At 41.2% G+C, this 27,385-nt stretch overlaps 1 protein-coding gene across 3 annotated transcripts in view; it reads left to right on the forward strand.

The window, feature by feature from the left end:
• Positions 1 to 27,385, forward strand: part of Focad (focadhesin) — a 324,827-nt gene that overhangs the window by 38,290 nt on the left and 259,152 nt on the right. For 2 of the 3 annotated variants that reach the window (XM_029539698.1, XM_021199728.2), the window contains exons 2-4: positions 19,780 to 19,868; positions 22,799 to 22,873; positions 26,664 to 26,818. In XM_029539698.1, coding sequence (XP_029395558.1) covers positions 19,812 to 19,868; positions 22,799 to 22,873; positions 26,664 to 26,818 — 287 coding nt within the window. In that variant the 5' untranslated portion in view covers positions 19,780 to 19,811. The remainder of the gene's footprint in view (positions 1 to 19,779; positions 19,869 to 22,798; positions 22,874 to 26,663; positions 26,819 to 27,385) is intronic. The other variant, XM_029539699.1, reaches the window with a different exon arrangement.

Genomic DNA, 27,385 nt, shown 5'->3' on the forward strand with positions numbered 1-27,385 from the left:
CTCTCTCTCTCTCTCTCTCTCTCTCTCTCTCTCTCTCTCTCTCTCTCTCTCTCTCTTTCCAGATGTGTTTGGTTCTACGTTAGGCTTCTAGAATATCCAGACTCTGTTTCCTGGTCTTCCAGGCAGTGTCAGGTATGGGCCACCCTCTTGTGGAATAGACCTCAAGTTAAATCAGACATTGGTCAGCCATTTCCCCAAGTTCTGTGCCACCATTTTCCCAGAACATCTTTTGGCCTCGACAGATTGTAGATCAAAGGATTTGTATCTGGGTTGGTGTCCAGGTTCTTTTTGTGCCTCTCGAGCACCTTGAAGCTCCAAAGAAACTAGAACCTAGTGTTCAAAGCTCCATGCAGGCCCAGTTTGACCTTTTGATTCTGTGAGCTATGTGGATGCTGTCCTTGGCAATGGATCCCCTGCTGTCAGTGTTGTCTTAGTAACCAACCTTGATTGTTTGTTTAGGGATCTCCATAGGACTCCCTCAGTCAACAACTCCACTGAATGCAACCCAGTCTCACTACTGGAAGCCTGGAAGCCTACAGAGATGACCAGTTCAAACTCTGTATCTTCTATTCTAGGAGTCTTCACTAGGATCACCCTTATAGGTGCCAGGAAGTTTCCACTGAACTAGGTTTCTACATCACTTCCCAAATCCTCCTCAAATTCAGTGGTCTCTCCCAGTATTCTTCCTCTATCCCTTACCCCTGTCTGTCCTCTATCCCTTACCCCTGTCTGTTCCCTCCCTCTCCTGTCTCCACTAGCCCTCCCAGTCAACCTGCAAAATCTATTCTATTTCTCCTTTCTAGGGAGATCTGTACATCCCTCTGGAGTCCTCCTCTTTATCTAACTTCTCTGGGTCTGTGGATTTTAGCCCAATTATCATTTACTTAACAGCTAATATACATATATAAATGAATACATATCATATTTGTCTTTCTGGGTCTGGGTTACCTCACTCAGAATGCATTTTTCTTTTCTAGATAGATCCATTTGCCTGCAAATCTCCTAATTTGTTTTGTTACTTTTTAAACAGCTGAGTAGTAGTACTCTATTGTGTAAATGTACCACTTTTTTTTAATTGATTCTTTGGCTGAGGGACATCTACATTGTTTCCAGTTATTGACTATTATGAGTAAAACTGCAAATGCCCTTGTGGTAAAATGGAGTGTCCTTTGGGTATATGCCCACTAATGGTATAGCCTGGTCTTGAGGAATATTGATTCCCACTTTTGTGAAGAACTACCATATTGACTTCCATAGTGGCTGTACAAGTTTGCACTCCCACAAGCAATGGAGGATTGTGTACCACCATGCCAGGCCCATTTTTTTTTTCTTTAAAACATCTTACTGTGGACAATTTCAAATGCAGCATGAATAAGGAGTACAGTAAATATATTTAGTTTCACCAAATTATTTTGTCAATTTTGTGCTAGCTTTAGGATATACCTACCATGCCCCATCATACATTTGCCCGTTTTCTTCTTTTTCTAGGTGCATGTGCTTGTGTGTGTGTTTATGCACGCAGCTTGGTGTGAAGCTAATGCTGGTCTTGAACTTGTAATCCTTTACCTCTGCCAGGTAAAATGAACCACCATTTCTAGTTTTTATAAATTGCTAGGGCTTGAACTCTGGGCTTCATGCATTGTAGGCAGCTACTCTTCCAAATAAGTGATTATCCCATCTCCTTAGTGTTATTGCAGTGCCCTCATAACAGAGGTCTCATTTCTGTCTTGTTTTTTTTTTTTAATGGCTTATAAACCATAGAAGCAATGATAATCTTTAAAAAAAATATCTGCTAAACATGTTGTCTCTGTCCAAAACACTGCAGTCGTGTGATATGGTTGCAGATGTGTACAAGTTTCCCCGAAGAATCCTCGTAAGCCCTAATGTGATCTGGGTTCTTCTTTCTTTACTTTCACTTCCCATCCACCTCATCTTACTCAAACAACACTGGTGTCTTAGAGCTTGCTGCATTTGCTAACCATCCTCCTGCTTCCAGGCCATTGCCCTCTCTTTCTTCTCTTAGAGAAGCTCATTACTTCTTTCAAGTGTCTGTCCGACTCTTACCATATTAGAAGGACTTTCCTTTTCTTTAAAAAGATTTTTATTTGTGTGTGTGTGTGTGTGTGCGCGCGCGCACAAGTTTATGCATGGATATGTGGGTGCCCACTGAGGCTGTAGGAGTTAGGTCCTCTTAAGCTGGAATTGCACATGGTTGTGAGCTGCCTGATATGGATGCTGGGAACTGAACTCGAGTCCTGTAGAGAGTGGTATACACTCTAACCACTGAGCTACCTCTCCACTAAAGACCTTTATTCTTTGACAGATGCTAAAATATGTGAAGACTTTCCTAATTCTTACCTACCAATGCGGGGGGCGGGGGGACGACTTTGGCTTTATAGATATTATGTTGTATATGTATTGGAAAATTAATACAAATGCCATCTTTTGCTGAAGTTTGCCAGCTTTGTACCCTCTGCTGATTAAAACGAATAGAGGATGTTGAACACACTGAAGAAACACTTAGTTTTTTCTCAGAGGCAGATGATTAATCTCCTGACAAACAGTTTAGAACCAAATGTAATTCCATTAGATTACTTGTTTGGAATTCTGCAGGACTGTTACAGCTTCTAATAACTCAAAGGTGTGACTTTCCCATTAAATAGTACTTAATAAGTGGCATAATTGGATCAAATGAGACTTTTTTTTAGCCTTGGTGCTATGATGAAACTGCCTGTTAGGTAGATGATAGAAGACCATGGCTTCCAGTGAGTAAATAAGATCACTTATTTTTATTGTGAGTAAAATAATTTATCTTAAGCTTTTATTTGAATATAATTAATAACCCCATTTTAATTAAAGAAAATAATTTATGCCTATTGTAAGAAAACGTTAACATAGCAAATATAATGACAAATGTAATAGAATGTAATCCCCCATCATCCTCTTATTCAGAAATAACCTGTTTATGTTCTTTGCAAATTTATTTTCTCTCTTTTTTGAGTCTGTTGTAAGCATTTCTTTCACATGTATGTATATCTGATTTGTATGTGTGTCAAGGAACAACCTTGGGTGTCAGTCCTCTTCCACCTTGTTGGAGAGAGGGTCTCTCTCCCTGTTGGCTGCTGGGGATCCCAGGCTAGTTGGTCTGCGTGTTGAGGAGTGTCCTCTCCTGGTCTCAGTTTTGCGTGGTGATGCTCTGGGATTTAGATGCTTGAACTATTGTGTCCAGCATTGCCCTGCCTTGCCTTGCCTTTCTGTTCCATTCCTTCTTTCCTTTCTTTCTTTCTAAAACATTTAATTCTATTATTTAAAAAGTGTGTGTGTGTGTGTGTGTGTGTGTGTGTGTGTGTGTGTGTGTGTTTGGGGTATGTACACATGAGCGCCGGTGCTAGAGGCGTCCAGAAGACGGAGTCAGGTCCCTTGGAGCTGGACTTACAGGTAGTTGTGAGCTGCCCAGCATGGACAAACTCATCTCTGAAGCGCTGAGCTGTCTCTCTGGCCCTTTGCATCTAGCTTTTCCTTGGGTTTTGGGGATTCAAACTTAGGCTATCAGGTTTGGATGTCAAGTGTTTTACTCACCGAGTCATCTCCCAGCCTTGCAAGCCTTCTTTCCTTTTTCTTTTTCTTTTTTGTCTTTGTTTTTGTTTTCCTTTCCTTTTAAAAATTACATTTATTCAGCCAGTTGTGATAGCACATACCTTTAATTCCAGCACTCGGGAAACATAGGTGGATCTCTGAGTTCCAGGCCAGCCAAGGGTACGTAGACCCTTGTGTCAAAAACAAAACAAAAACCCCTGAAAGACTATATAGACCTATCTCAAAAACCAACCCCCCTCCCCATAAATGTACACATATTTATTTCCTGGGGGTGGCAAGGTTTGGGGGAAGGTATGCTTGTGGTGTTACTGTGCATGTGGAGAACATGCATGCCTGAGGACAGCTGTAGGGGTTGTTTCTCTTCTTCTACCATGTGTGTCCTGGAGGTCTCCGGCCCCTAATTAGCAAATGCTTTTGTACTAAACTTGCTTGCTATTTGTTGTAGAAATTATTTAAATTCCTGGCCAGGAGCTTCTACCTGGTCTTGTTCATTTTGTTCCCGGATAAAAACCACACTCAGCCTTTATATTTACAATATGCCTTAAACAGCACAAGAGCTGGGCAGCTGTCTGCCTTCCATGCTGTTAGAATCTACTTTCCTAGCCTTAGGCCTGCGTTATTACTTACTATGCTTTATCTGGGCTTCTCTTAGCTCCAATTGGGCAGCCCTTGGGGCCAAGCTCTCTTGACTCTTAACCCATGGTCACTGCACTCTCTTTTTCTTCCTCATGGTCTTCCTCTTCTCCAAGCCCAGGAACATAAACTCCACCTTGCCCAGCTATTGGTGTATTGACTGTTAGCATCTTTATCAATCAGAAATAATTTGGGGACAGGGCCATGGGCTACTTGGAGAGTCCAGGTCTTGGGGGCCACACTGAGCGTTACAATAGACAGTAAAATACAAAACCTCAACAGTTCTTGGGCTTTTAGTATTCTTGCTTCACTTGAAATGAAGGTGACTAGAACTCAAGAATTTGCTGCTCCATGAATACAACAGATTAATGCAGGACACCAAACTGAGCTCTTTGGAGCAGCTAGGAGAATGCTTACTGTCATGGAGTGGTTTAGGTTTTGGCCTATTCTGGACTTTCATTGAGTGCTCATCTAGTTAGTCTTTTATTTCACTTTTTTATTTTTAAAAATTTCTTATTTATTCTTCTCTCATACAGTACATCCCAACTACAACCTCCCTTCCACCAGTGTTCCCAGTGCCCACCCAGTCCTCTCCCCCCCGACCCCCGATCCACTGCTCCTTTATTTCCCTTCAGAAAAGAGCAGGCCTCCCAGGGATGTCAACTGAACACAGTATAACAAGATGCAATAAGACGAGGGGCAAACCTTTATATGAAAGTTGGACAAGGCAATCCAGCAGGAGGAAAGTAGGGCCCTCCAAACAGGCAAATGTGTCAAAGATACTCCCACTGTTAGGAGTCCCACAGAACCCCAACCTAAACAACCGCAATGCATGTGCAGAGGCTCTAGACCCATGTAGGCTCTGTGACTGCAGCTTCAGTCTCTGTGGGCCCCTGGGAGTCCAGTTTAGCTGGTTCTGTGGGCTTTGTTCTCCAGGTGTCTTCTATCCACTGATTCCTATACACCCCCTCCCCACTTCCTTGGGGTTCCCTGAGCTCCATCATTAGTTGCCAAAGGAAGCGTCTCCGATGGTGATTTTTTTTTCTCCAGTTGTATTTGGTTCTACCCTAAGTCTCTGGGCTATCCAGCTTCCAGTTGGCCATCTAGGCAGTGTCTGTTGGACATGTGCCTCAAGTTAGACCAGTCATTGGTTGGTCACTCTCACAAGCTCTGAGCCACTATTGCCCCACCCTGTACATTCTTACAGGCAGGACAGGTTGTAGGTTGAAGGTTTTGTGGCTGGATTGGTGTCCCAGTCCCTCTGCTGGAAACCTTGCCTGGTTACAGAAGGTGGCCAGTCCAGGCTCTTTATCCTTTACTACTAGGAGTCCTCCCTAGGGTCACTCTTCTCCATTACTAGGAGTCCTCACTAGGGTCACCGTCATGGGTTCCAGGAAGTTTCTACTAGGTTTCTACATCACCCCTCAATTCCTTCCAATTCTAGTTGTCTCGCCTGTGCTCTCTCCCTCCATCCCTCCCACAACTGACCCCTCCTGTTGTCATCCCTATCCACCCCCACTCTATCTGCAAACTCTGTTATTCATAATAACCATAAACTGGAAACAACCCAGATATCCCTCAACTGAAGAGTTTATGAAGAAAATGTGGAACATTTACACAATGAAGTATTACTCAGCTGTTAAAAAATAACATCATAAAATTTACAGGCAAATGGATGGAACTAGAAAGAAATCCTGAGTGAGGCATTCCAGACCCATAAAGATAAACATGATATGTACTCACTTATAAATAAATGGATGTTAGCTATTAAGTAATGATAACCAAGCTACAATCCACAGAGTTAAGTAACAAAGAGGGCTCTGGGGGTCGGGTACATGAATCTTTTACTTCTAGCACGTTAAAAAGTTCCTTTAAGTCTGTGTATGTTAAAATAGTGTGTTTTGACTTAAACATTTGTGAAGTTAAGTTCTTTTAAGAAGGTAAGAATTATTTTACAACTTCTGTTTAAGATTTTGAGAACTGGGCTTGTGGCACAACCTTTAATCCCATCATTTGGGAGGCAGAGGCAGGCCAGCCTTAAAGACCAGCCTGTCTACTTCCAAGCCAGCCAGGGTTAAATGGTGAGATTGCCTCAAGAAACTAACAATAACATTTCCACTTTTCCCAAATCAGAAGACTCTGAAGATATGAGGTCAGGCTATCTGACCTCTGTCACTCCATTGATCACCAAGCCTAGTTCAGCTAATCTGGCTGGCTAGGGGAAAGGCCGGGTGGTGGTGATGGTGGTGGTGGTGGTGGTGGTGGTGGTGGTGGTGGTGGTCTTTTCATCCCTTACTGCACAGGTGCACCCCTCTGGAAGCTACACAGGACCATTTTATAGAGCAGGCCCACTCTTAGGAATGTGAGGGTTGGTGATGTGAGTTGTGGAACACATACTTAGCATGCTGGAGACCCTAGGTTCACTCCTGTACACATGCTTAGCATGCTGGAGACCCTAGTTTCACCCCAGTACACATGCTTAGCATGCTGGAGACTCCAGGTTTACCCCAGTGCCAGACCGATAGGCAAACATAAAACACCAAGCAAAACCCTAAACCACGAGCGAACCTAAATTCACCCAAAGGCATTCAACAGCCTGTGTTTTAAAGTTGGATTTGAGCATTTCTTATCAGGACCATCTTCTAATTCTTGCTGCTGCTGGTTATCTCTGTTAATGCAGAGCTGTTTACTTAGGATTTCCTGCCCAGGATGGTACAGAGGTTAGTCAGTTATCAGGTTATCAAGAATCCTACCAACAAATCTAACCAGGAAAAATGCTAGCTGTTTTAGAAAAGATTAGTAAGTGTTACTGCTTTGGGTAATTATATGTTTAAAATACCTTTTACCCCAGTGGGAAATACATCGAGCACTGCTCTGGGATGTGGCAGATTAAGAGCTTGGCTGTGACAAACGATAGCTGTCAACTGCAGCATTCATGGAAAACTTATGATGCATTCACGTAACACACTCATTTCCCATCTTGATCAGGTTCAGCTGAGAACAGTGAAGGAAGCTTGCAAGCTTTTGCATGTGTTTTGAATTTTTGAAGCGTTCACTCAAATGAAAAACAATGTATTTAATAAAATCTCAGAATTTGGCTCATTTGCTCATTGGATTTGACTAAAGTTCGTTCACCCTGTACAACCTATACAAAAGTTACTTGCTTAATTAAAAGGAAAGCTTCAAGTAAGATGTAAATAAACTAATTATTTCCCAACCTTAAATGTGTTGGCAGCTGAGTTAAGCATACTACATAATGTGGAAATAATTCGAAAATGTATTGTTTTACTCTCTTTCCTATCAATTTGATTTTGAGTCTTAATTAGTGAGAAAGGGGTAAAGTGTCAGAACTGGGGAGGGGGTTCCGTGGCTAAGCGTGCTTGCTCCACTGTCATGAGCATTCTACATAAACATCTATAGTCTCAACGCTGAGCAGGGTAGCTGGGCTTTACCAGTTTCTAGACTAAGCTAAGACTTGAGCCCTGGGTTCAAGGAGAACCTGCCTCAGAGAAACAGGTGGAGAGTGATGGAGGAGGACACCTGATGCCTTTTTTTTTTTTTTTTTTTTGGCCTCCTTACACACCTATGTACACATTTATTCATATACACACAAGAGAAAAAGTAACTATTAAAAGATGTAAATTCTCATATTTTTCACTTTGTGCTTTCATTTTGTGCTCTTATTTTTCACTTTGTGTTATAATAAGCTGTTCCTGATTCTGACATTTTTGACCTTATTTTATGTTAGATACTGTATTCAACATGGTATTCAATAGACATTTATTAGCTGCTGCTCTGACTAGCTCTGCAGTGATGAATAAGACACAGAAACTCCAGAGACTCAGAAGCACAGGATAATTATTCAGTAGCTTTGGGGGGAACTCTGCCTGCTTGATCCACTTTCTAATTGGTGTCCAGGGGCTCAGCACATGCAGCTGCTACCCAGAGGGAAATGGCCCCTTCACAATTCAAGGCCTCCATGTCTTGGGAAGCTGGAAGGGATGTTAGAGACTGAGCCTGCCTCTCTAGTTTGTCTCCTCTACACCATGGATACATATTCTTTTTTGCTTGGAATACAATGTCAAGTTGTAGGTTAAGCCCCGAGGTAGCTGCAGGAACTGAGAAAGAGCATGCAGTAGCTTCTACTACATCATTGTGCTTTTGGACATTTGTTTGTTTCTGAACATTCCACTGTTATTCCAAACCCTGGGTTTATGTACCCAAATCTGTGCACTTTTCCTGTTCAATTGAGCTGTGCTTTGAACTGTCACATGGTGTGATTATCTGTCAGCCAGCATTCATTAGTGGAAGTGAAGCTCTGTATCTCACTGTGGTAGTGTCTGAGTCAGCACGTAGGTGAATAGATGCTCTCACCTATTTCAATGAGAATGCTCTTATGAAAGAAAATGGGTTGGGCGTGGTGGTGCGCGCCTTTAACCTCAGTACAGGGGTAGCAGAGACAGGTGGGTCTCCTGCATTGGTCAAGCGGTCTACATGCTGAGTTCCACGCCAGCCAAGGCTACATTGTGAGAATTTGGCTCAAGAAAAACATAAAATCCCAAACAAACCCAATAAACAAACAAATCTCTCTCTCTCTCTCTCTCTCTCTCTCTCTCTCTCTCTCTCTCTCTCTCACACACACACACACACACACACACACACACACACACATTAACTAAGTCCCATAGTTAAAAAGAGCCTAAGATTCCCATTCAAACCATAGTTAACTTAAACTCATCAAAATTACAGCAGGGACTTTCTTGAGGTTGGGGTGCTATAGCGGGGCAGGGAGATGGAAGGGAGAAGATGAATCAGCTGATTGAACAACATGGGCAAGAATGCTTGGGAATAAGAGGTTTAGACTCGGATGGGAAAGTGTGTGAGAGGTTGAAGGAGCGAGCTGAAGCTCAGTAAAGCTGAAGTACTCTGAGGAGACTGGATCACATTAGGCCTTTGGGTTGTGGTAAGGAGTTGAGTTTTAAAGTGCAGTGGGAAGCTACTGAACAGTTTTGAGCTGGAGTTAGAGGTGGTTGTGAGCTGCCTGATGTAGGTGCTGGGACAAACAGGTGTTCCTACCCTAAGCCATTTTTTCAGCCTTGCAGGACAGTTCTGATTTCTGACCTTCGTGATTATTGTTACTTTGTGCTGCACTTGTGGGATATTCTCTGGGTCCGTTTTGGGATACATTGATCATATTAACAATAGATAAATTTACTATACAATTCTGCTTTTGATTTGGTCTGCTTTTAGTCAGCTAAGGATGCCAGTTAAAACCACTAAGCTATAGCTTTTCTATTCTGCATGAATTTAGTAATTTAATTTTATGAGAAATAACAAATGAGGTTGATTGGTCACTTTGTAGCAATCAAGAAATATTGCCATTAAGCTTGTAATTGGTCTACAGGATTCTTTCCAAGAGTAAAGCCTTATTTTGATGTGTAAGAACCAAGAAACTGAAAAATTATGCCAGTTGTCTTTCTCTTTGAAAATGAGTAAGTTTTAAAATGGCCTTAAAGTCAATTAAATCCATTTGGTAAAATTAGACTGGCCCATTTTCGATATTTCTTGTGTGTAAGTATAGGTAGAAACAGCGAGTAAAATCTTCCATCATTAATTTTTCTCTGTTTTTGATGCTCACACTTTATGAGTCCTTTAATGGTGGATTTCAATACTTGAAGTGATTTAGGTATCAGAACATTATTCTTTCTCATTCATTTCTTCTTATTCACCCATCTCTCTTCTCTGAGACAGGGTCTCAATGTGTTGTGTTGTCTATCTGTCTAGCTGGGAACTCACTAAGTGATCCAGGCCACCCTCGACCTCAGAGAGATTCATCTGCCTCTGCCTTCTGAGTGCTGCAATTACCTGGGTGTGACATCAGGTTTGACTTTTTTGTTTGCTTGTTTTTGAGACTATAACCCATGCTGCCTGAGAACTCACAGTGGAGCTGAGGAAACCCTTGAGCTCCTGCTCCTCCCACCTCTGCCTCCTAAGTGCTGACTAAGTGTAACTGAGGGGTTACAGGTGTGTACCACCATGTCCGTATTCATTCCCCACCCCCTTTCAAAAAAAAAAAAAAAAAAAAAAAAAAAAAGGTCTCACTGTGTAGCTTTTTCAGTCTTAGAACTCACTGTGTAGACCAGACTGGCCTTGAACTCCCAGAGATCTGCCTTTCTTTGCCTCCTGAATGGTCAGATTAAAACTGTGCTTCACTCTGCTCAGCTGTATTCCTTATTTCTAAAGAATATGTTAAGATCGGAATGAAGATTTTTGTCTTTGTAACTTGGTTAAAGTAAGAAAAGGGACTCTGGATGCACTGGTACAGGCCGATGGTTTCTACTCCGGATGCTGAGACAGGAGTATCTCTTGAGTTCAGAATTTCCAGGCTAGACTTGGAAACAGAGAAACTCTCTCTCAGTAAACAAACACCCCCCCATTAAAAAAACAAAACAAAACACTTGTGTGTGTGTGTGTGTGTGTGTGTGTGTGTGGAAAAAAATTAGAAAATGCAAGTGACCATGCCTCCCCCCAAGCTTCACCCAAATGTTGTTTCTAGGCATATTTTAATGTGCACATTGGATCCAGGCTAGTTGGACTGGACTTGCCTCTTATTACATGTATTACACTCTCTCAGGAAGCTTACTGTCTTTTTGATTCTTCAGTTTCTTTTATTTTTGGATTTGCTTATTTTTAAGTAAGTACAGTGTCAGTGTCGCTGTGTGTGTATGCCCACGTGAGTTTAGGTATCCACCCTGGCCTGGAATTCTGTGAGGTTGCAAGATGTAGGATGTGGATACCGGGAATCAAACTTGTGTCCTCTGCAAGAGCAGTATGCACTCTTCACTGCTGAGCCATCTTATCAGCCTCTGTAATGAATTATTTATTTACCTCAGGTCTTAGTAGGAAATAATCCATGTAAAGTGCACTGATAGTTGAATGACTACTTGTAAATGTCGTGTGCGTGTGTGTGTGTGTGTGTGTGTGTGTGTGTGTGTGTCTGTCTGTCTGTCTGTCTGTCTGTCTGTGCAGGTGTGTGTAGGTGCTTGCATAGGCCAGCAGAGAGTATCAGACTCCTTGGAGCTGGATTACAGGTGGTTGTGAGCCCGATGTGATTCTGTGAAGTGAACTCTAGTCTTCTGTAAGAGCAACAATTTTTTTTTAATTGGTTATTTTATTTATTTACTTTTCAAATGTTATCCCCCTTCCCAGTTTCCCTTCCACAGTACCCCTATCCCCTTCCCCAACCCCCTGCCTCTATGAGGGTGCTCCTCCCACCCCCATCTCCGCCTCTGCACCCTAGCATTCCCCTATTCTGGGTCATCAAACCTCCACAGGACCAAAGGGCTCCCCTCCCAAAACAAGTGTTCTTAACTGCTGAGATGTCTCCCTAGCTTCCTATTATTACTATGTTAGTTTTGAGATTGGACCTCACTGTGTAACTCAGGCTGGCGTTGAACTCAGAAGCCTCCTGCCTTAGCCTCCCAAGTTGTAATGATTTTTTTGTGTGAGCATAAAATTGTTTAAAAATGTTTTATACTGAGTAATAATCATTCTTTGTTAAAGTAAACCATTTACCATTTGGGAGAAAAAGGCTATTTTTGAGGACTTAGATTGGCTACTATAAAACTTTTATTCCTTGGATAAAAAAGACCCTAGATCTTTAAGAAACAAACACTTTTCACTTGTATCCTCTTAAACATTAAGCATGTAAGTATGCACATATGGTACTTTAAAATTCAAGTCTGGAAAGAGTACTGTAACAGGTCGGGCATCATTCAGTTGGTTTTGTTTCTTATTTCAGTTGATTGGTTCTCCCGGGTGGCAAAGAGTTCCAATTTCCCGACTTTGATCTTATTTTAGATTTTCATTTGAAAATCTGTGGGGATAACTTAGAAGGAACTAAACTGTAAAGATAGCGTTGATTGCAGTTTGATACACTTAGGGCCCGTTGCAACCAAGGAGTCATCAGTCAACTCATATCATTGGTCTACTCAGTCCTTGAAGCAAAAGTAACGTTATTTAAGAACCACTGATGGTTCACTGGAATGAATGCTCATTAGAAGTTCATAACATGTCTCTTCTCACTTGAACTTTGCCATGGTGGGTTTCTCTTTGGCAGTTTATTTTAACCTTTTCTGGGAGGGAGTGGTGGTGGTAGAGGCAGTAGGGTAGCAGGGTTTTATCTTATTCCCGAGGTGGCAGCACTGAACTCAGTCCTCCTGCTTTAGCTTTTGGAGTGGCTGGGACTTACTACATCCCTTCCTTTCTTTGATAGGATTTAGCTTAGGTTGGCTTCAAACTCACTATGTAGTGGAGGCTGGCCTTGAACCCTTCATTTTCTAGCCTCTTCCCAAGAACTGGGTTATAGGAGTGCACCACATGCCCACTTCTTCAATGCTGTTCTTACAACAGTATCCCAGGTTATTGCCCTCATGTGTATAACTTGACCCAGATTGTTCTCAAAGCTTTCGTGGGGTTGTGTAGAACAAGCAGGCTCCAGTGGGAAGTGGCCCATCACTCAGACTCTAACCTACCAGACTCACACTAGGGAATAATGAAACTAGTCAGATTACAGTTGGACTGTACAAAAGGATAGGGGTGAAATGGCTGGTGTTTTTTTTTTTTTCCGGTTTTTGTTTTGTTTTCCCACATAGCAAACATAGTTCCTGTCTTTTCTAATTACTGAATTGAGCAAAGGGCTCTGTGACACTAGTTGGTCCTCTGCTTTACCTTGAGTTTGAAATTCCTAACAAAGTATTTTCTAGGGCTGGAGATAAAACTTAGTAGCATTCATGAAACCTCAGGTTTGATCTCTGATACCACGTACAACTGGTTATGATGGTGCACTTGGGAGATCAGAAGGTCAAGGTCATCCTTGCCTTCATAGTAAGTTCAAGGCGAGTCTGTGATATAAAAGACCTTGTCTCCAAATATAGACCTGGTCTCCAAGTATGTGTTTTTTACTTTTGTTAGCGCACATACTTTTAGATTCTCTTTAAGAGGCACACTGACTGAAAGTTATTGTTTTGTTGAGCTTTTTCTTAAAGGTAGGAACATTCCATTGACGTCTCCATGAGCTCCCTGTAGGAATCATACTTAGGTTTTTAAATGTCTTGTCCTGTTTACTTGGAAAGGTACATGGCAGTTAGAGTTTAAAGCTTTGAAAGAAGAGCTAAGGCTAAGCCCAAGCTTCTAATAGATATCAGAATTTAGGATTGGGACTGGAGCAAGGCCTGCTGCCAGCCCTTAGGTAGGATGAATAGAAATACCCAGTGGAGGAACTAGAGAAAGTACCCAAGGAGTTGTAGGGGGCTGCAACCCTGTAGGTGCAACAACAATATGAACTAACCAGTACCCCCTGAGCTCGACTAGCTGCATATGTAGCAGAAGATGGCCGGCCTAATCGGCCATCATTGGGAAGAGAGGCCCCTTGGTCTTGCAAACTTTATATGACCCAGCACAGGGGAATGCCAGGGCCAAGAAGTGGGAGTGAGTGAGTAGGGGAGCGGGGGTGGGGGGAGGGTGTAGGGAACTTTCGGGATAGCATTTGAAATGTAAATACAGAAAATATCTAATTAAAAAAAAAAAAAAAAAAGGAAATACTTGGGTCTAGGCAGAAGTCTCAGGAAGATAAAAATACTGGTGAGCAGGGCAGGTCTTTGAGAAGTACGGATTTCCCAGCCACTCCACTCCAGTCTCAAAGGGCAGCCAGTCACCTGGGGAGAGTCTTGATTTTATTTTAGCAATGGGGTTGGAACTGAGGGCCAGATAGATGCACATTAGGCGGGTGCTCTACCACCAAACACACAAGGTCAGTTAAAATGTATTGATAGTGTTCACTAGCTCTTCATCCAAACAAACACAGTGAAAGAGAAACTACCCCAACCCAGCAGTTCCCTCCTAGAATTCCCTCTTAGAATCTGTGGTTTCACTTGCTGTGCTTTCAGCGCTGGGTTAGCTGTGGTCCGAAAAATAGAAAACCGCAGAAATAAATTTAAGTTTAAAACTGTACCCCATGCTGCACAGCATGCTGAAATCAGCCAGCCTAGGCTGTCCTGCGTGGCACATAAATCCTCCAGTGGGTTCACACTGTATATTCTACCTGCCCTTTATCCCTACAATAGCTCTCAGTCAGCAGATGGAATCACAGGATCACAGTGCTTGCATATAGGATTTGGTATTGTGTTCAATTTCAGGCCTCCATCAGGATGCTGGAACAACTTCCTAAAGGTGAGGAAGGAATATCTTTTATGTGTTTAATACCCCCAGGTGCAGGTGTTGCTAGCTAAACTTGTGTTAGAAGAAACTAAGTAAGCATCCTAACTGATACTTGCAGTAGCTGATAAAATGTTATTTAGAAAAGACGCCCTAGATGTTCAGTCTGTGAAACAAAGTCTGGTTAATGTGATGAAGTTAATTTATCAATCTGTTGACCACATTGCTTGTGGAAAATAGCTTTAATAAGGTAGTCTGTTTAGCTCAATTTCTACCAAGATTGAATTTTTCTTGCCTAGGGTTTTGTAGTCAAGAATACTTGGTCATGTCTGTCTTTATGAGCCTCTGACCCAACAACTCCTCCATTCTCCCAGTTTCCAATATAATTAACTACTCCCTCTGCTGGGTTTCCATAGCACTTTTTGAATATAATTGATAGCCTTTTCTCATTTATCTTGAGATTGCACCTTTTATTTGAAGTTTGACAGAAGTGTTTTTGTATAATATATGGTGTGTATTTTCCAATCCTGGAGAATATGAGAGGGAAGGTTGAATGAAGGCTCAGTGTTTCATCGGTGTGCTTCTCTTTTATTCAAGAGTGCAGCTGATTGATTTATTTTCCTGGAAATATATGTACGGGGCTGAATACCTTAGCAGATAATATGATAATTGCTTATATTAAAAAAATCCTTTGATTCATGGAGAGTTAAAAGACGTCATTAAAAATTCTCTTTTGAGTTAGATTTAGATGGTCCAAAAAAAAAAAAGCATGACATATTGGAGATAAATCTTTTAAAATCAGACACTCTTTGTAGTATGTGATTTATGGATTATATTGCGACTGACTTCCTTTTAGTAAGAATGTCATGATAGGAAGCAGTATATAACTATTTTCTTTAATGTATCAAATGCCCAAAGGGAGTGGATATTAAATATAAAGGACACATGCTCCACAATGCTGGAGCAACCACATGCATTCTTCTTTTGAAATTCCCTAAGAGAATACACTTTTGTGTCTTGCAAAGCCAAGTGGTTGTGGTTAACCTTGAAGTCTTCAGCAAATGAAAGATGCTTGCAATTTGTAGCCTTAGCATGGCTGATCAAGTTTGATATTGAACCATAGTGCAACTTGGATGGTGCTTTTCAGAATGCCTAATGGCCATTTTTCTAGGAAAGACAAAGTTACCATAAATTTAAAAATACATTTACTCTCTATATAGAACCACACTGAAAAATTTCAAGGCTGAGGTATTTGCCATCCGTATTTTGGTAATTTTGACTAAGACTCCATTCTATTTACAGTGACCCACTTGCTAATGACAGTCATTGTTTTTGGATGGCTTGACTTGGACCCAATGGCCTAACTCATCTTCTGCCCCTGCATCTGAGTGCATAGCCCATGTTTTCTTTTTCAGTTGTGATTGTGCTGATATCCGAGAAGGCAGTTCTTATGTCGATTGCCCCCTGGTTCTCAGGGCACGAGTCTGTCTTTTGCTGAGTAATAATATTAGACAATCAGGAAACTACACTTGGAGCCCATTAGCTGAAACCCTTTCTGAATTATGAATACTTTGAGCTATACTTTTGCCCAAGGTTTGTTTTTATATTACTTCTTATTAAAAAGAGTAATGTAAAATGTCCTTTGTCTGTCTTTGAGACTATTGCACGTTACTTCCTTTTTCGGTCCATATATAAAACAAAATATGAAAATTTTCTTTATAGATGTAAAAAACCTTTGCTTTCTTTGCTAAAGAATTCATTTTCATTTTATAAACAATAAGAGGTAGATAATTCACTTGGCACAGAGCCAAATTTGGAGAGTAATTTCAGCAGTCTGTCAAGAAAATTGGTGAGTTAATTGAAACATGTTATGTATACTGGTAGTTAGCAAACTTAACACCTGCCTTTTAAAATAAGATGATACTACAACGTAGCCAAACTAGTTCTTTCCTTTTAAAGATTGATTTTAGTTTCAATTGTGTGTATGTGTCTGTCTCTGTGTGAGGATGTGTGGGTACTGCAGAGACCAGAAAAAGATGTCCACTGCCCTGGAGGTGGAGTGACAGGCAGTGTTGAGTCACCCAGCTTGGATGCTGGGAACTGAATTCAGGTTCTTTGTAAAAGCAGTATGCATGCATCCTCCTAATGACCGAGCCATTCCTCCAACCTTTGAGAGCTTCTCTTTCTTTTCTTTTTTTAAAATTAGTTTATTAAATATTGTCTACAGTTGCTTTTGTCTGACAATGGCATATTTGAGTAATTAATGTCTGGCCCCTTATTGAAAATGATTTCTGGTAAATGAACCTGGTATGGTGTGAGTCAGACCAAAGGCAATAAAGAAGAAAGGCAATTAGTGTTAGTTGTAGCCAGTTGGGGAGGGCTTCCCAGATGTGCTGTGAAAGGAATTTAGTCTTAAGTAGTGGGAGCATAGAGAGGATAGTCCACGGGGTGACTGTTTCAAATCAAATCACTTGGGAGTTAGCAGATTGTGAACTCCTGGGACTATTTGGAAAACTCCTTCACAACTGAGAAAATGAAGGTGAATGGCTAACTGTTGATAGACAGCTCGGAAGCTAGGCATCAGCCTTTACACTTCATCTGTGAGGCAGCTGAAAACCTTAAGAGTTCTCCACAGGCAATGGTGTAGTAGTTGAAACTGAGGAGAGCCAATCAGACAGAGGTACAGGGAGCACACTCCAGCTTGGAGAGCCCCAAGACTGACCGGGTACTGGAGGGAAGCCCGGAGGGAAGGAGCGAGTCTCCCAGGGTAAAGGGGAATAGTACTGCGGGGCTGTGACCACTGTGACCGAGTTGAGAGAGTGGTGGGGAGGGAAAACTCAGAGGAAGGTGCACTGCATGGCTAGTAGCTCTTCTGAGAGGAAGAGCAGGCTTGTTCTGACAGCTGAGATCTTCTGCCTTTGGAACTCATAGGGGCGAGTTTGGAATTGTTGGAAGATCTGGACTTAATGCTAGCTATGAGTTCCCATTGAGGAACAAGAACAGGCTGAGAGGCTGGGTGTCAGAAAGTACTGGGGAAAGGGGTGCCCTCTGTAGAGAAGTGTTTCTCCTGTGTGTCTGGGAAAGACTGCCTGGGAGCAGCTACTTCCTCGATTGCATGATCAGATACATGTATCTCATAAACTCTGGGTTAAGCAATGTTTCTTGCTTTTGGTCCTCTTCAGTTCTTTAATAAATTTATGTCATTATTTATTTCTCTGGCTAAATCCTTTCCCGATTTAGATTCACTTGCCATGTTTAAAAATTAAAAATGAAAATTTGTGTGTGTGTGTGTGTGTGTGAGTGTAGGCCTGAGGATGACTTTTTGGAGTCAGTTTTCCTTTGAGACAGGATTTCACTGTGTAGCTCTAGCAGCCTTGGAAATGGCTGTCTTGGAACTCATTATATAGCTCAGGCTGACCTTTAACTACCAGAGATCCTCCTGCCTCTGCCTTCAGCTGTCTGGCATGGAATTCCTGATGTAGACCAGGTTGATCTCACAGGGATCTGCCTACCTCTACTCCCAAGTGCCGGGGTTAAAGGAACACACCGCTATGCCCAACCTGCATTTTCTATGAGAAAAAAATATTATTATTATTATTATTTTGTGTGTGTGTGTGTGTGTGTGTGTGTGAAGATGGTAAGTTCCATGACAGTAGTCATCTGGTCTGTTTTATTTATTTTGTAGCCTGGGTACTGCTTAGATATGGTAGCATGTACATATGTGCTAAACAAGTGAATGAATCCTAAGATGTGACTGTATGTCTTCCCAGACCAAACCCAGTCTCAGCCCCACATCTCCCTTTCCTTGGCTTCTTAACGATTCACTTTAGGTATTCTGTTATGATATGTTGTGGAATTAAAAGAAAATTCAAGAAACTTGCAATCTTAGAGCAAATTGTGTCGAGCTGTGAATTGTCAGATTCAAGGGAGTAAAGTTGGACATAGATATTGAATCAAAGAGTCATAAATTACTCTCAGGGAATTTAACTTTGAAGAAGTGAAGAAGGTAGTGAAAGATGCTGCAGCTTCAATATAGGACCCCCCCTCTCTCTTTCTCTCTCTTTCTCTCTCTTGTGTGTTTATTTTTCATGAAGTAACTAGTATGCTTTACTGTAATGAAGTATCTAAGACTAAGGGATTTAACTGTGTAGTTTTGATGGGCTTTTTGCTGGCAGAGTTCTGAAATCTCTCATGAATCATATGGCAAGAAACAAGAATCAAGGAGTGTGTTTGAGTCATTTCTGAATTGTGTCTTCCTCCTCCTCCTTTTTTTCTTTTTTTCTGCCACACCTCCAAACCTCTTATTTCAGCTGACTTTTCATCCTCTGAAGAGCCCACATTTGAGGGTAAATTTCAAAGCACGGATCCTTGGGGTTAGATATTCAAACCATATTCCAAACAGAGAATCTTGTGTGTGGACAGTTTTTACATTGTGCTGTTTTGAACCTGATGAGATTAAAGCATCCTGGATTTCCAGGAATAGGATTCGATGGGATGACTTCTGCATGGGTAAAGTGGGCCCCTAAGGTGATCCTCCTATTCTGTGGCCTCTTCTCTGTCCCCCTCCTCTTTTTGAGAGCAGTAGGATTGAGAGTTTGGTGTAAACAAAAAACACTGGTGCTGATTCCTCGTTTGTTCTTTTAACAGACAAGTAGTTTGTTTGGATGTGCAGGATTTGAGGGCACAGCTGAACTTCCTGTAGTTCAGCTGCAGTTGAATTCTTGCTGAGATCAAAGCCGGTATCAAAAGGAGGTGTAAGCTTAAACAGTCTTGCCACAGTTTGACTCTCCCTTAAAAAAGACTTTTAAAAACAGACTTATTTATATTTTATCTTATATGTATGCAGGAATGTCTGAGTGTATGTGTACCCTGTGCATGCATGCAGGTGCCCAGATGTTGTGAGCTGTCCTGTGGGTGCTGGGAGTTGAACCTCAGTTTTTTTGCACTGGAAGCATATGCTCTTAACCACTGAGCCCTTTTTTAGCCCTCTCTTGTATGTTTTAATTCATGAAAGGATTAACTTTTATTTTAAGTAGTGGCTGAGCTTTGGGATTAAAATAATTTGTTTTTTAATGGTTCTGTTAGATGAATTCATCTGTTTCAGGATTAATGTGTGGGAAAACACAGAGTTGTTGGGCATTTTTAGTTTGTTTATCTATGACATTTTCTGAGCATTGAAGTGGTTAACAAAAGGTTATGGTAAGAAGTGTCTGCAGGGGTTCCTGCTTTATTTCCATTGTTGGCTTTTAAAATTACTTTTATGCTCTTTGAGGAATAATTGGTTTGAACTCCAAGGCAATTAGAGGGTTAATAAATCTCTTGTTTTGATTACAGAAACTGTGTATAAGCCTGTGAGAGAAGCAAAAATGTCAGATGATATCAAGAAAAGGTTTGATTTTCCGAATTCTCTTATCCAGTCACAGGTAATTTTTATTTATTTTTGTTTCATGATAACAAAAGGACACTTTTAATGGACCATAACTTGAACTTTATATTTTTGCATGAAATATTTTCTTCTACTCATGGCTTATTTTAGTCAGCAACATTTTATGACTAGTAAGTATATTTCAATTAGAGAAACTAATATTTAAACTTGTTCAATTTCAGCTTCTAGTTGTTTTTATATGTTTTCCCCCTAGAAATAATCTTGATTAGTAGATTTTTTAATGTGGCTATTCTTTTTGCCTATGTTTAATAATTGGGAACAGAGATAGATGGTTTCTTATATATCTCCACAGAGTATGAAAGATTAATGTTTAAAATGATATATTCTACCTCTCTACAGCTATTAAGAGTACTAGATTTCAGAATAATGATATTCAATAATTAAAGCATTCTGGATTAATGTAATATGTACCTGCTGAGATGGGAAATCGGGATAATTTAATTTACAGAGCTTTTCAATAATTAAGACAAGTGTTAAACCAGTGGTGGTTTCTATCTGCTAGCTAAGTAGAAACATTCTAATAAACCTTGGTACCATAAAAGCTTAATATCTCTTCCTATGAGTAAAGCTAAACAGCCAGTGAAAGCCACCTGAAGACTTCATCTGGAAAGCCTTGTGGATGCTTCAGCAGTTGCCTGCGGAGATGCCTGCTGTGGGAATTGACTTAGCTGGGAAGTGGGGAACCCTTCCATGAGGAGTAGAACACTCCTTATGCAAGATTCCCTTCTACCTGACTGAGTTGAAGTCATATCCTGCTCTGTGCAACACAGGCCCTTCCCCGGAAGAAGAAGATGAGGAAGCTACAATTCACAGTTTCCATTCTTCTGTACCTGCATAACCTTCATTAACATAATAAAAAGGAAATGCTGACATGCATTATAGTTAAATTAAGAAAAAAATGTGTATATGTATTGGTTATTGTCTAGTGTCTATTTCAGTTTGGTTATGGAATGAAGTAGCAAGGTAGCATAATGTGTCAGCTGTGTAGGTGTCTCAGAACCATGTAGGCTAGTTAGGCTAGTATCTCTGATGTTTTAAAAGATGAATGAAACAGCAGATCAGAGAAATTGAATCTTGTGAGTGGGGAGATGTATAACATGAAGTTTATTTTTTAGTCCTTTTTCTAAATAAGGGCAGTAGCTTCTTTTTATATGTCTCTGTTGCATTTCAAATAGGATCTTAGGTTCTTTGAGTGTGCCCTGTCCTTCTGAGTCACATACCAACTGTTCTTTCTTCACCACTGCTTTGAGACAGGACCACATCCTATTGACTGGCACTCAGTTCTTTTGCATTTTGGTGATTAGATGGCATCGAGCAGCAGCTGAGCTACAGTGGATACTGCATGTACACTTGTGAGCTTGTCCATTATTTTCCAAGTGGCTCTAGAAGAGTTCTATGATCAATCTAAAATCAAAAATTCAAATTACAAAAAAAAAACCCACACAAAATAATTCAAGTCACAGGCAGCACTGTTTACCGCAGATTGATTGGCAGCCGTTTTTATTTTTTGCTGATGAGTTATGTTGCATCCTTTCAGCGGCTGGCCCGAGATTCAGTGACACATACAGTATAGTTCGTGAAATACAAACTCAGGCTTCTCACGGCTCCTCAGTTTTCCTATCCTTTTGCTAGGAGGTAAGAGACAGCAAAATGAACTACAGTTTGCCTTTATGTGAGTGATTTATTTCTCAAAATTCAAGTATAGAGGTCTTAAATCATTTGAACATCAGAACATTTGAACACATGCACACATGCAGGAGGGGAGTGGGTGCGGTGTAGTTCCTTGAGCTCTTCTAGAGACTTCCCAAAACTGCTAGCTGTTTTCAGCACTGTTGTAAGTGGTCCCAAGTGCAGGATATACAGTTGTAGTAGTGGAAATTTCCCTAGCTGCGTACAGAATAGTTACTTACCATTGTTGCCAGCCAATTTCCTGTCAGTCAGCAGTGCTGGTTAGGCCTGAGGCAGAGGAGGTGACATTTATGTATTTGTGTAATCAACTCTCTTAGAGCTTGATTTTCATTTGGGGCTCTTTGACTACAGCAGAATGTGGGAAATTTTTAAGAGATTTGAGAGACTGAAAACTTAAGACCCAAAACCTATGAGAAAGGGATAAATAAATTAAGATAGGGCTATGAAATGGCTCAGTGTGTAAAGACAGTTTGCATTAAGCCTGAGGATGACCTAAGTTTGAATCTTTGGACCCATATGGTGGAAAGAGAGAAGTGACTTCTCCAAGTTGTCTTCTCTCCTCCACATGTGGGTAGTGGCACATACCTGTGTACATTTGCATGTGCGAGAGCACACACACAAACACACACACACCTCCACACACTCACACACACCTCCACACATGAAAATGATCATTAGAAAAAAATGAAAATAGTAGGGTCTAGGGGAGGGAGAACAGTGTAGAGGAAGGAAGAGATATTTTTCACGTCTGTCCAGGCTGTATCCATAAAGATGAGGGTGATTTTTTTCTTCATTTTCACAAAGGACACCATGAAACATGACAGATTGGATTTAGATACAAAGAAGGTTTTAAAGACTGTTTGTCTCATGTTTTAATGGATTATGTAATTCCAAATTATCTTTAAAATTAGGTGACAGGAATTTGAGCTGAAGGCTGATGATGTTAGCATCTGTAAAGATGGTTTGCTTATTGCTGGACTGGGATAAATGACCTACTTTGAAGGTTGTTCTGAGGATTTGGGTTACACATGTTGAGTGCCTCGTTCAGTGCTTTCTACATGGCACACAACAAAGGGACTTTCATCTTCCCAGTTGACAACTTGGTTTGCTTATACACGAAAATGAATATGATGTTGATTCCTTTTCAGTGTACTCTTTGGAAAGAACTTCTAAGTGGATATCTTCATTAATTTTTTTTTGTTGTTGTTGTTATTTTAGGCTGTAGGTCATCTTATTGCTGCTGTCTTAAAAGAACATGGTGTTTCAGAAAAGATACACCAATCCACAAACCAGGTCTGTGTTTAACCTTGTTGTTGTTGTTGTTTTGTTGTTGTGTGTGTGTGTACACCTGCCCCTGGCTGGCTTTTTGTCAAATAGATACAAGCCAGGATCATCTTGAGAGTAGGCAGCCTCAATTGAGAAAATGCATCATTAGATTTGCCTGTGGGCAACCCTGTGGGACATTATCTTGCTTAATAGCTGATGTGGGAGGGCTCAGCTTACTGTGGGAGGAGCCACCCCGGGCAGATGGACCTGGGTTGTATCAGAAAGTAGGCTGAGCAAGCTAGGAGAGTAAACCAGAAATCACTGCTCCTTCATGGAGCCTGCTTCAGTTCATGCCCTGAGTTTGTACTCTCATTTCTCTTGATGATGGACCTGAAGCTGAAATAGACCCTTTTCTCACCTGGTTCCTTGTCACAGCAGTGGGAGCAGGCTAAGATAATCTGCTTGCTTGTTTTATGTAAATGCTTGTGCTTGCCTGCAGGGCCACTCACCCCTGGTTTCACTTGTAGTTCAGTTCAGATCTTGAACTGCGAGGAGTTTTGCCTACAGATCTTGTCTTCTTTCCTCTTCCTTTTCCTTCCCCCCTCTGCCTGTGCCTTCCTTCTCCCCATCTCTTCCACCTCCCACTTGCTCCTCCTTATCTTCTTCCTTCCTTTTCATTTGGTGTGCCGTGTTTTTATCCTAAATCATTCTTTGCAAGCACCTTTGTTGACTGAGCCATATTGTTGCACCTCACATTCCTTCGGATTGGCCATGCTATATCATATTATTATTATTATTATTATTATTTCTTCTTCTTCTTCTTCTTCTTCTTCTTCTTCTTCTTCTTCTTCTTCTTCTTCTTCTTCTTCTTCTTCTTCTTCTTCTTCTTCTTCTTCTTCTCCTTCTCCTCCTTCTCCTTCTCCTCCTTCTCCTTCTTCTCCTTCTTCTTCTTCAGATTTATTTATTGTTATGTGTAAGTATACTGTAGCTGTCTTCAGACACACCAGAAGAGGGCGTCAGATCTCATTACGGATGGTTGTGAGCCACCATGTGGTTGCTGGGATTTGACCTCAGTCAGTGCTCTTAACCTCTGAGCCATCTCACCAGCCCTTCATATATCTTTGCAATGCCTGTTGATATGTGGAACTAAGTGTAGTGGTCTATTTCACTAACTGGCATTTATCTAGTGTTTGTAATAGTCATGTATATCAGGTTTCCTGAGAAGCCCAATCCCAACCCTGCCTGTAATCACATTATGTACTCTGAGAAGACCTAGTGATTTTACTTACATTGCTGGGATTTATTGAATGCTAAATCCTTTTAACTGAATGTTTTCTCTCCCACTAATAAATGAATGCCTACCTCTACCAGGACAATATCATCTCAGGCGAGGTTATTTATCCATTTATCTTATTTTTCTGGCTTGGTAATGGAATGATAGCATTTAGGACCCTGGGCTATTGGGAAAAGAAATTTTCTTCTAAATAAAAGGGGAAACAATATAAAGATTTCCTTTCCACAGTACTGACTTTAACTCTGTTGTTCGTTAATAGAGGGTCTTAGGACTGCAGAGGTTTTTAGCAGCTACGGAGGAGTGAAGCACAGTGTTGTTCACTTCGGTGGGAGCTGGAGACCCTGAGTTTCCCTTGAATTGTAGAGTTCTTTCTTCTTTTTAATTTGGCGTGGTAGTGTGTGGCAGTGGCAGTGGTGGTGGTGTTTGTGTGTGGTATGTGCTATGTATGTTTATGTGTAGTGTGATGTGTGGTATGTATGTGTATGTTGTGTGGTGTGGTGTGTATGATGTGTGTGTGTGTGTATGGTGTAATATGATGTGGTGTGTATGTGCATAGTGTGTGGTATGGTGGATGTGTGCAGTGTGTGTGATCTGGTGTGATGTGTGTGTGTGGTGTGGTGTGTTTGTATTTGGTGTATGTGTATTTGGTGTGTGGTGTGGTATGCAATGTGGTGTGGTATATATGTGTGGGGTGTGGTATATATGTGCATGTGGTATATGTGGTGTATTATGTGGTATGCAGTGTGGTGTGATATGTGTGTGTGTGGTTGTTGTGTGGTTTAGTGTGTGTGTATGTGTATGATATATATGTGGTATGTGTGGTATATGATGTTTGTGTGTGGTGTGGTATGTGTGATATGGTTGGTGTGTGTAGTATGTGTTATGTAGTGTGTGTATGTGCTGTGGTTGGTGTGGTTTGTGTGTGTGTGTGTGGTGTGTATGATGTGTGGTGCGCATATGTATGTGTGTGTGGTGTATATGTGTTGTATGCACAAATGTGAGTGTAGTATGTGTGTGTGTGGTGTGGGGAATAGGTGTGTTGTCTGTACAAGTGTGTGTGCTGGTATGGCTACCTTGCATGTGAGTGTGAAGGTTATAGGAGGAAGTCAGGTGTCCTGTCCTATGTTCTGTCACTCTCAGCCGTATTCCCTTGAGGCAGGATCTCTCAGTGAGCCTGGAGCTTTGGTTTCAGTTGGATTAGAGGCTGGCCAGCCCTAGTGTGCCTGTCTCCTGATATGCTGAGGTTACAGCCCGCCGTGCTTATGCTACAAGTTTTCTTGCCCACTGAGCCACCTCCACAGCCCTGAACTGTATCACTCTATTAAACTGTATCAAAAGGAAAACATAGCTTCTTTATGAGTTTATCATCATTAATTTTGTCATTACTTTAAATTCTGTGTAAGTATGTTCGTGTTCTGGTCAAGCTAGTGATAGTGACCTAATGGTGCTTTCTGGGAATCAAACTTGAGTCCTCTGGAGAAACAAGCAGTACATGCTCTAAGACACCAAGTCATCTTTCCAGCTTATTATTATTATTATTATTATTATTATTATTATTATTATTATTTTAAGTAACATTGTTTCTTGTAGTTTAGGCTGATCTTGAATTTGCTATATAGCCAAGCACTCTTATTCTTACCTCATCCTTCCTGAGAGTATATTCTTATGTTACCATGACTATTTCTTTTAATTAAAAAACAAAAAAGGAGACAGATTTAACCAAAAATAACTTTACATATGGATTTATTACTTATTAGTGGATCTTTCCAGCACAAGGGGACTATGAGTTCTGAGAAAGTTAAAAAGCTGAACCGTTCTGTTTTCAAAATCAGAATTTCTGTTGTCTTGTGTTCCCATCTGGTATGTTACTGTTAACGGATGTAGATTCTTAGAGTGAGGGAAAAGTCACGGCATTTTTCTTGTCAAAACAATTCTTCGCAGATATGTTGCTAGTCATTTCAATGGGCAGTTGCCGGTCCTCTGTCCTGCATGGCTCCCACTGTCATGGCCCACATTTGAGTTGAGAGGTTTCAGCATAAGTGCGGATGGAGCTGAGTAGGTGCATGTAGGTGCATATAGGTCACAGAGGTTGGTAGTAGAAGAGCAGGAACCCTTTGAAAATGTCATTGCCATAGAAGCTTCAGGCACAGACAGTATTTGGAGTTCAGCTTGGTGAACTGATAGACCAATGGATTCTGTTGGGGTCCAGTCAAATTTTGCAGCTCAGCAGGTGATAGAGCCAAGTCCTCACTGTGTTCTGATGCTTGAATTTGGTTTGTACTTCTGCCTACCGCCAGCCTTATTGTGCAAGCAGTCACCAGGGAGAGAGACACTACATCCAAACAAATCTATCCCCTTTCCTGGAAGCCAGATTTTAGTTCCCCGTAGGAACAAAGTGACAGCAGCATCCTCCTTGGTACAGAAGCTAGCCCACTGTGAGTGATTCCGTATTGATGAGTGGTTGTGCTTGCGTGCACGTTTCTCCTCACCTTAAGCGTCTTTTAATCACTGGTTTGCTTTCAGACGGCTGCCTTGAACTTGCTGTGGGAGAAGTGCTGCAGTGACCATGTGGTTGTGAGAACCGCCTGCAGTGAGGGACTGGTGGCACTTGTCGCCCAGGGTCACGCAGAGTTCAGCTATGTTCTCAATGGGATACTCAACCTGACTCCTTCTGCCAGGTACACATGCTGTCATGTTTGGTTAAAGCTTTTAGAAACACAGCTAACTGATTTCTGCTAAGGATCACAAATTAGTGCTGTAATAATGAACTGACCAATTTTTTTTTTTTTGTTTGTTTGTTTGTTTTTTGTTTTTTTCGAGACAGGGTTTCTCTGTATAGCCCTGGCTGACCTGGAACTCCCTGTAGACCAGGCTGGCCTCAAACTCAGAAATTCGCCTGCCTCTGCCTCCCAATTGCTGGAATTAAAGGCGTGCGCCACCACGCCCAGCTCTGACCAGTTTTAAGAAGGAGACCTGGCATAAGCATTTCTACTCACACAGTGACATGGGTCTTACCTTGTTTTGGCTATCTGCAGTCAGCCCTTGGCACCCGTGTTAGAACATTATAGCATGAATTTTTCTTAAATGTTTGATAACATAGGAACCCATCTTCTGAGTATTTTCTGGGGAGCAAGTTCTTTGAACTTGTTTTGTGTAGCCATATTTTGTTCATTCACAGACAGAGGTTAATAGAATGGTGGAGGCAATATAGGTCAGCTCCTTTTTTTTTTTTTTTTTTTTTTTTT

This window comes from Mus pahari, chromosome 6 (assembly GCF_900095145.1).
Source record: "Mus pahari chromosome 6, PAHARI_EIJ_v1.1, whole genome shotgun sequence".
Classification (NCBI taxonomy): domain Eukaryota; kingdom Metazoa; phylum Chordata; class Mammalia; order Rodentia; family Muridae; genus Mus; species Mus pahari.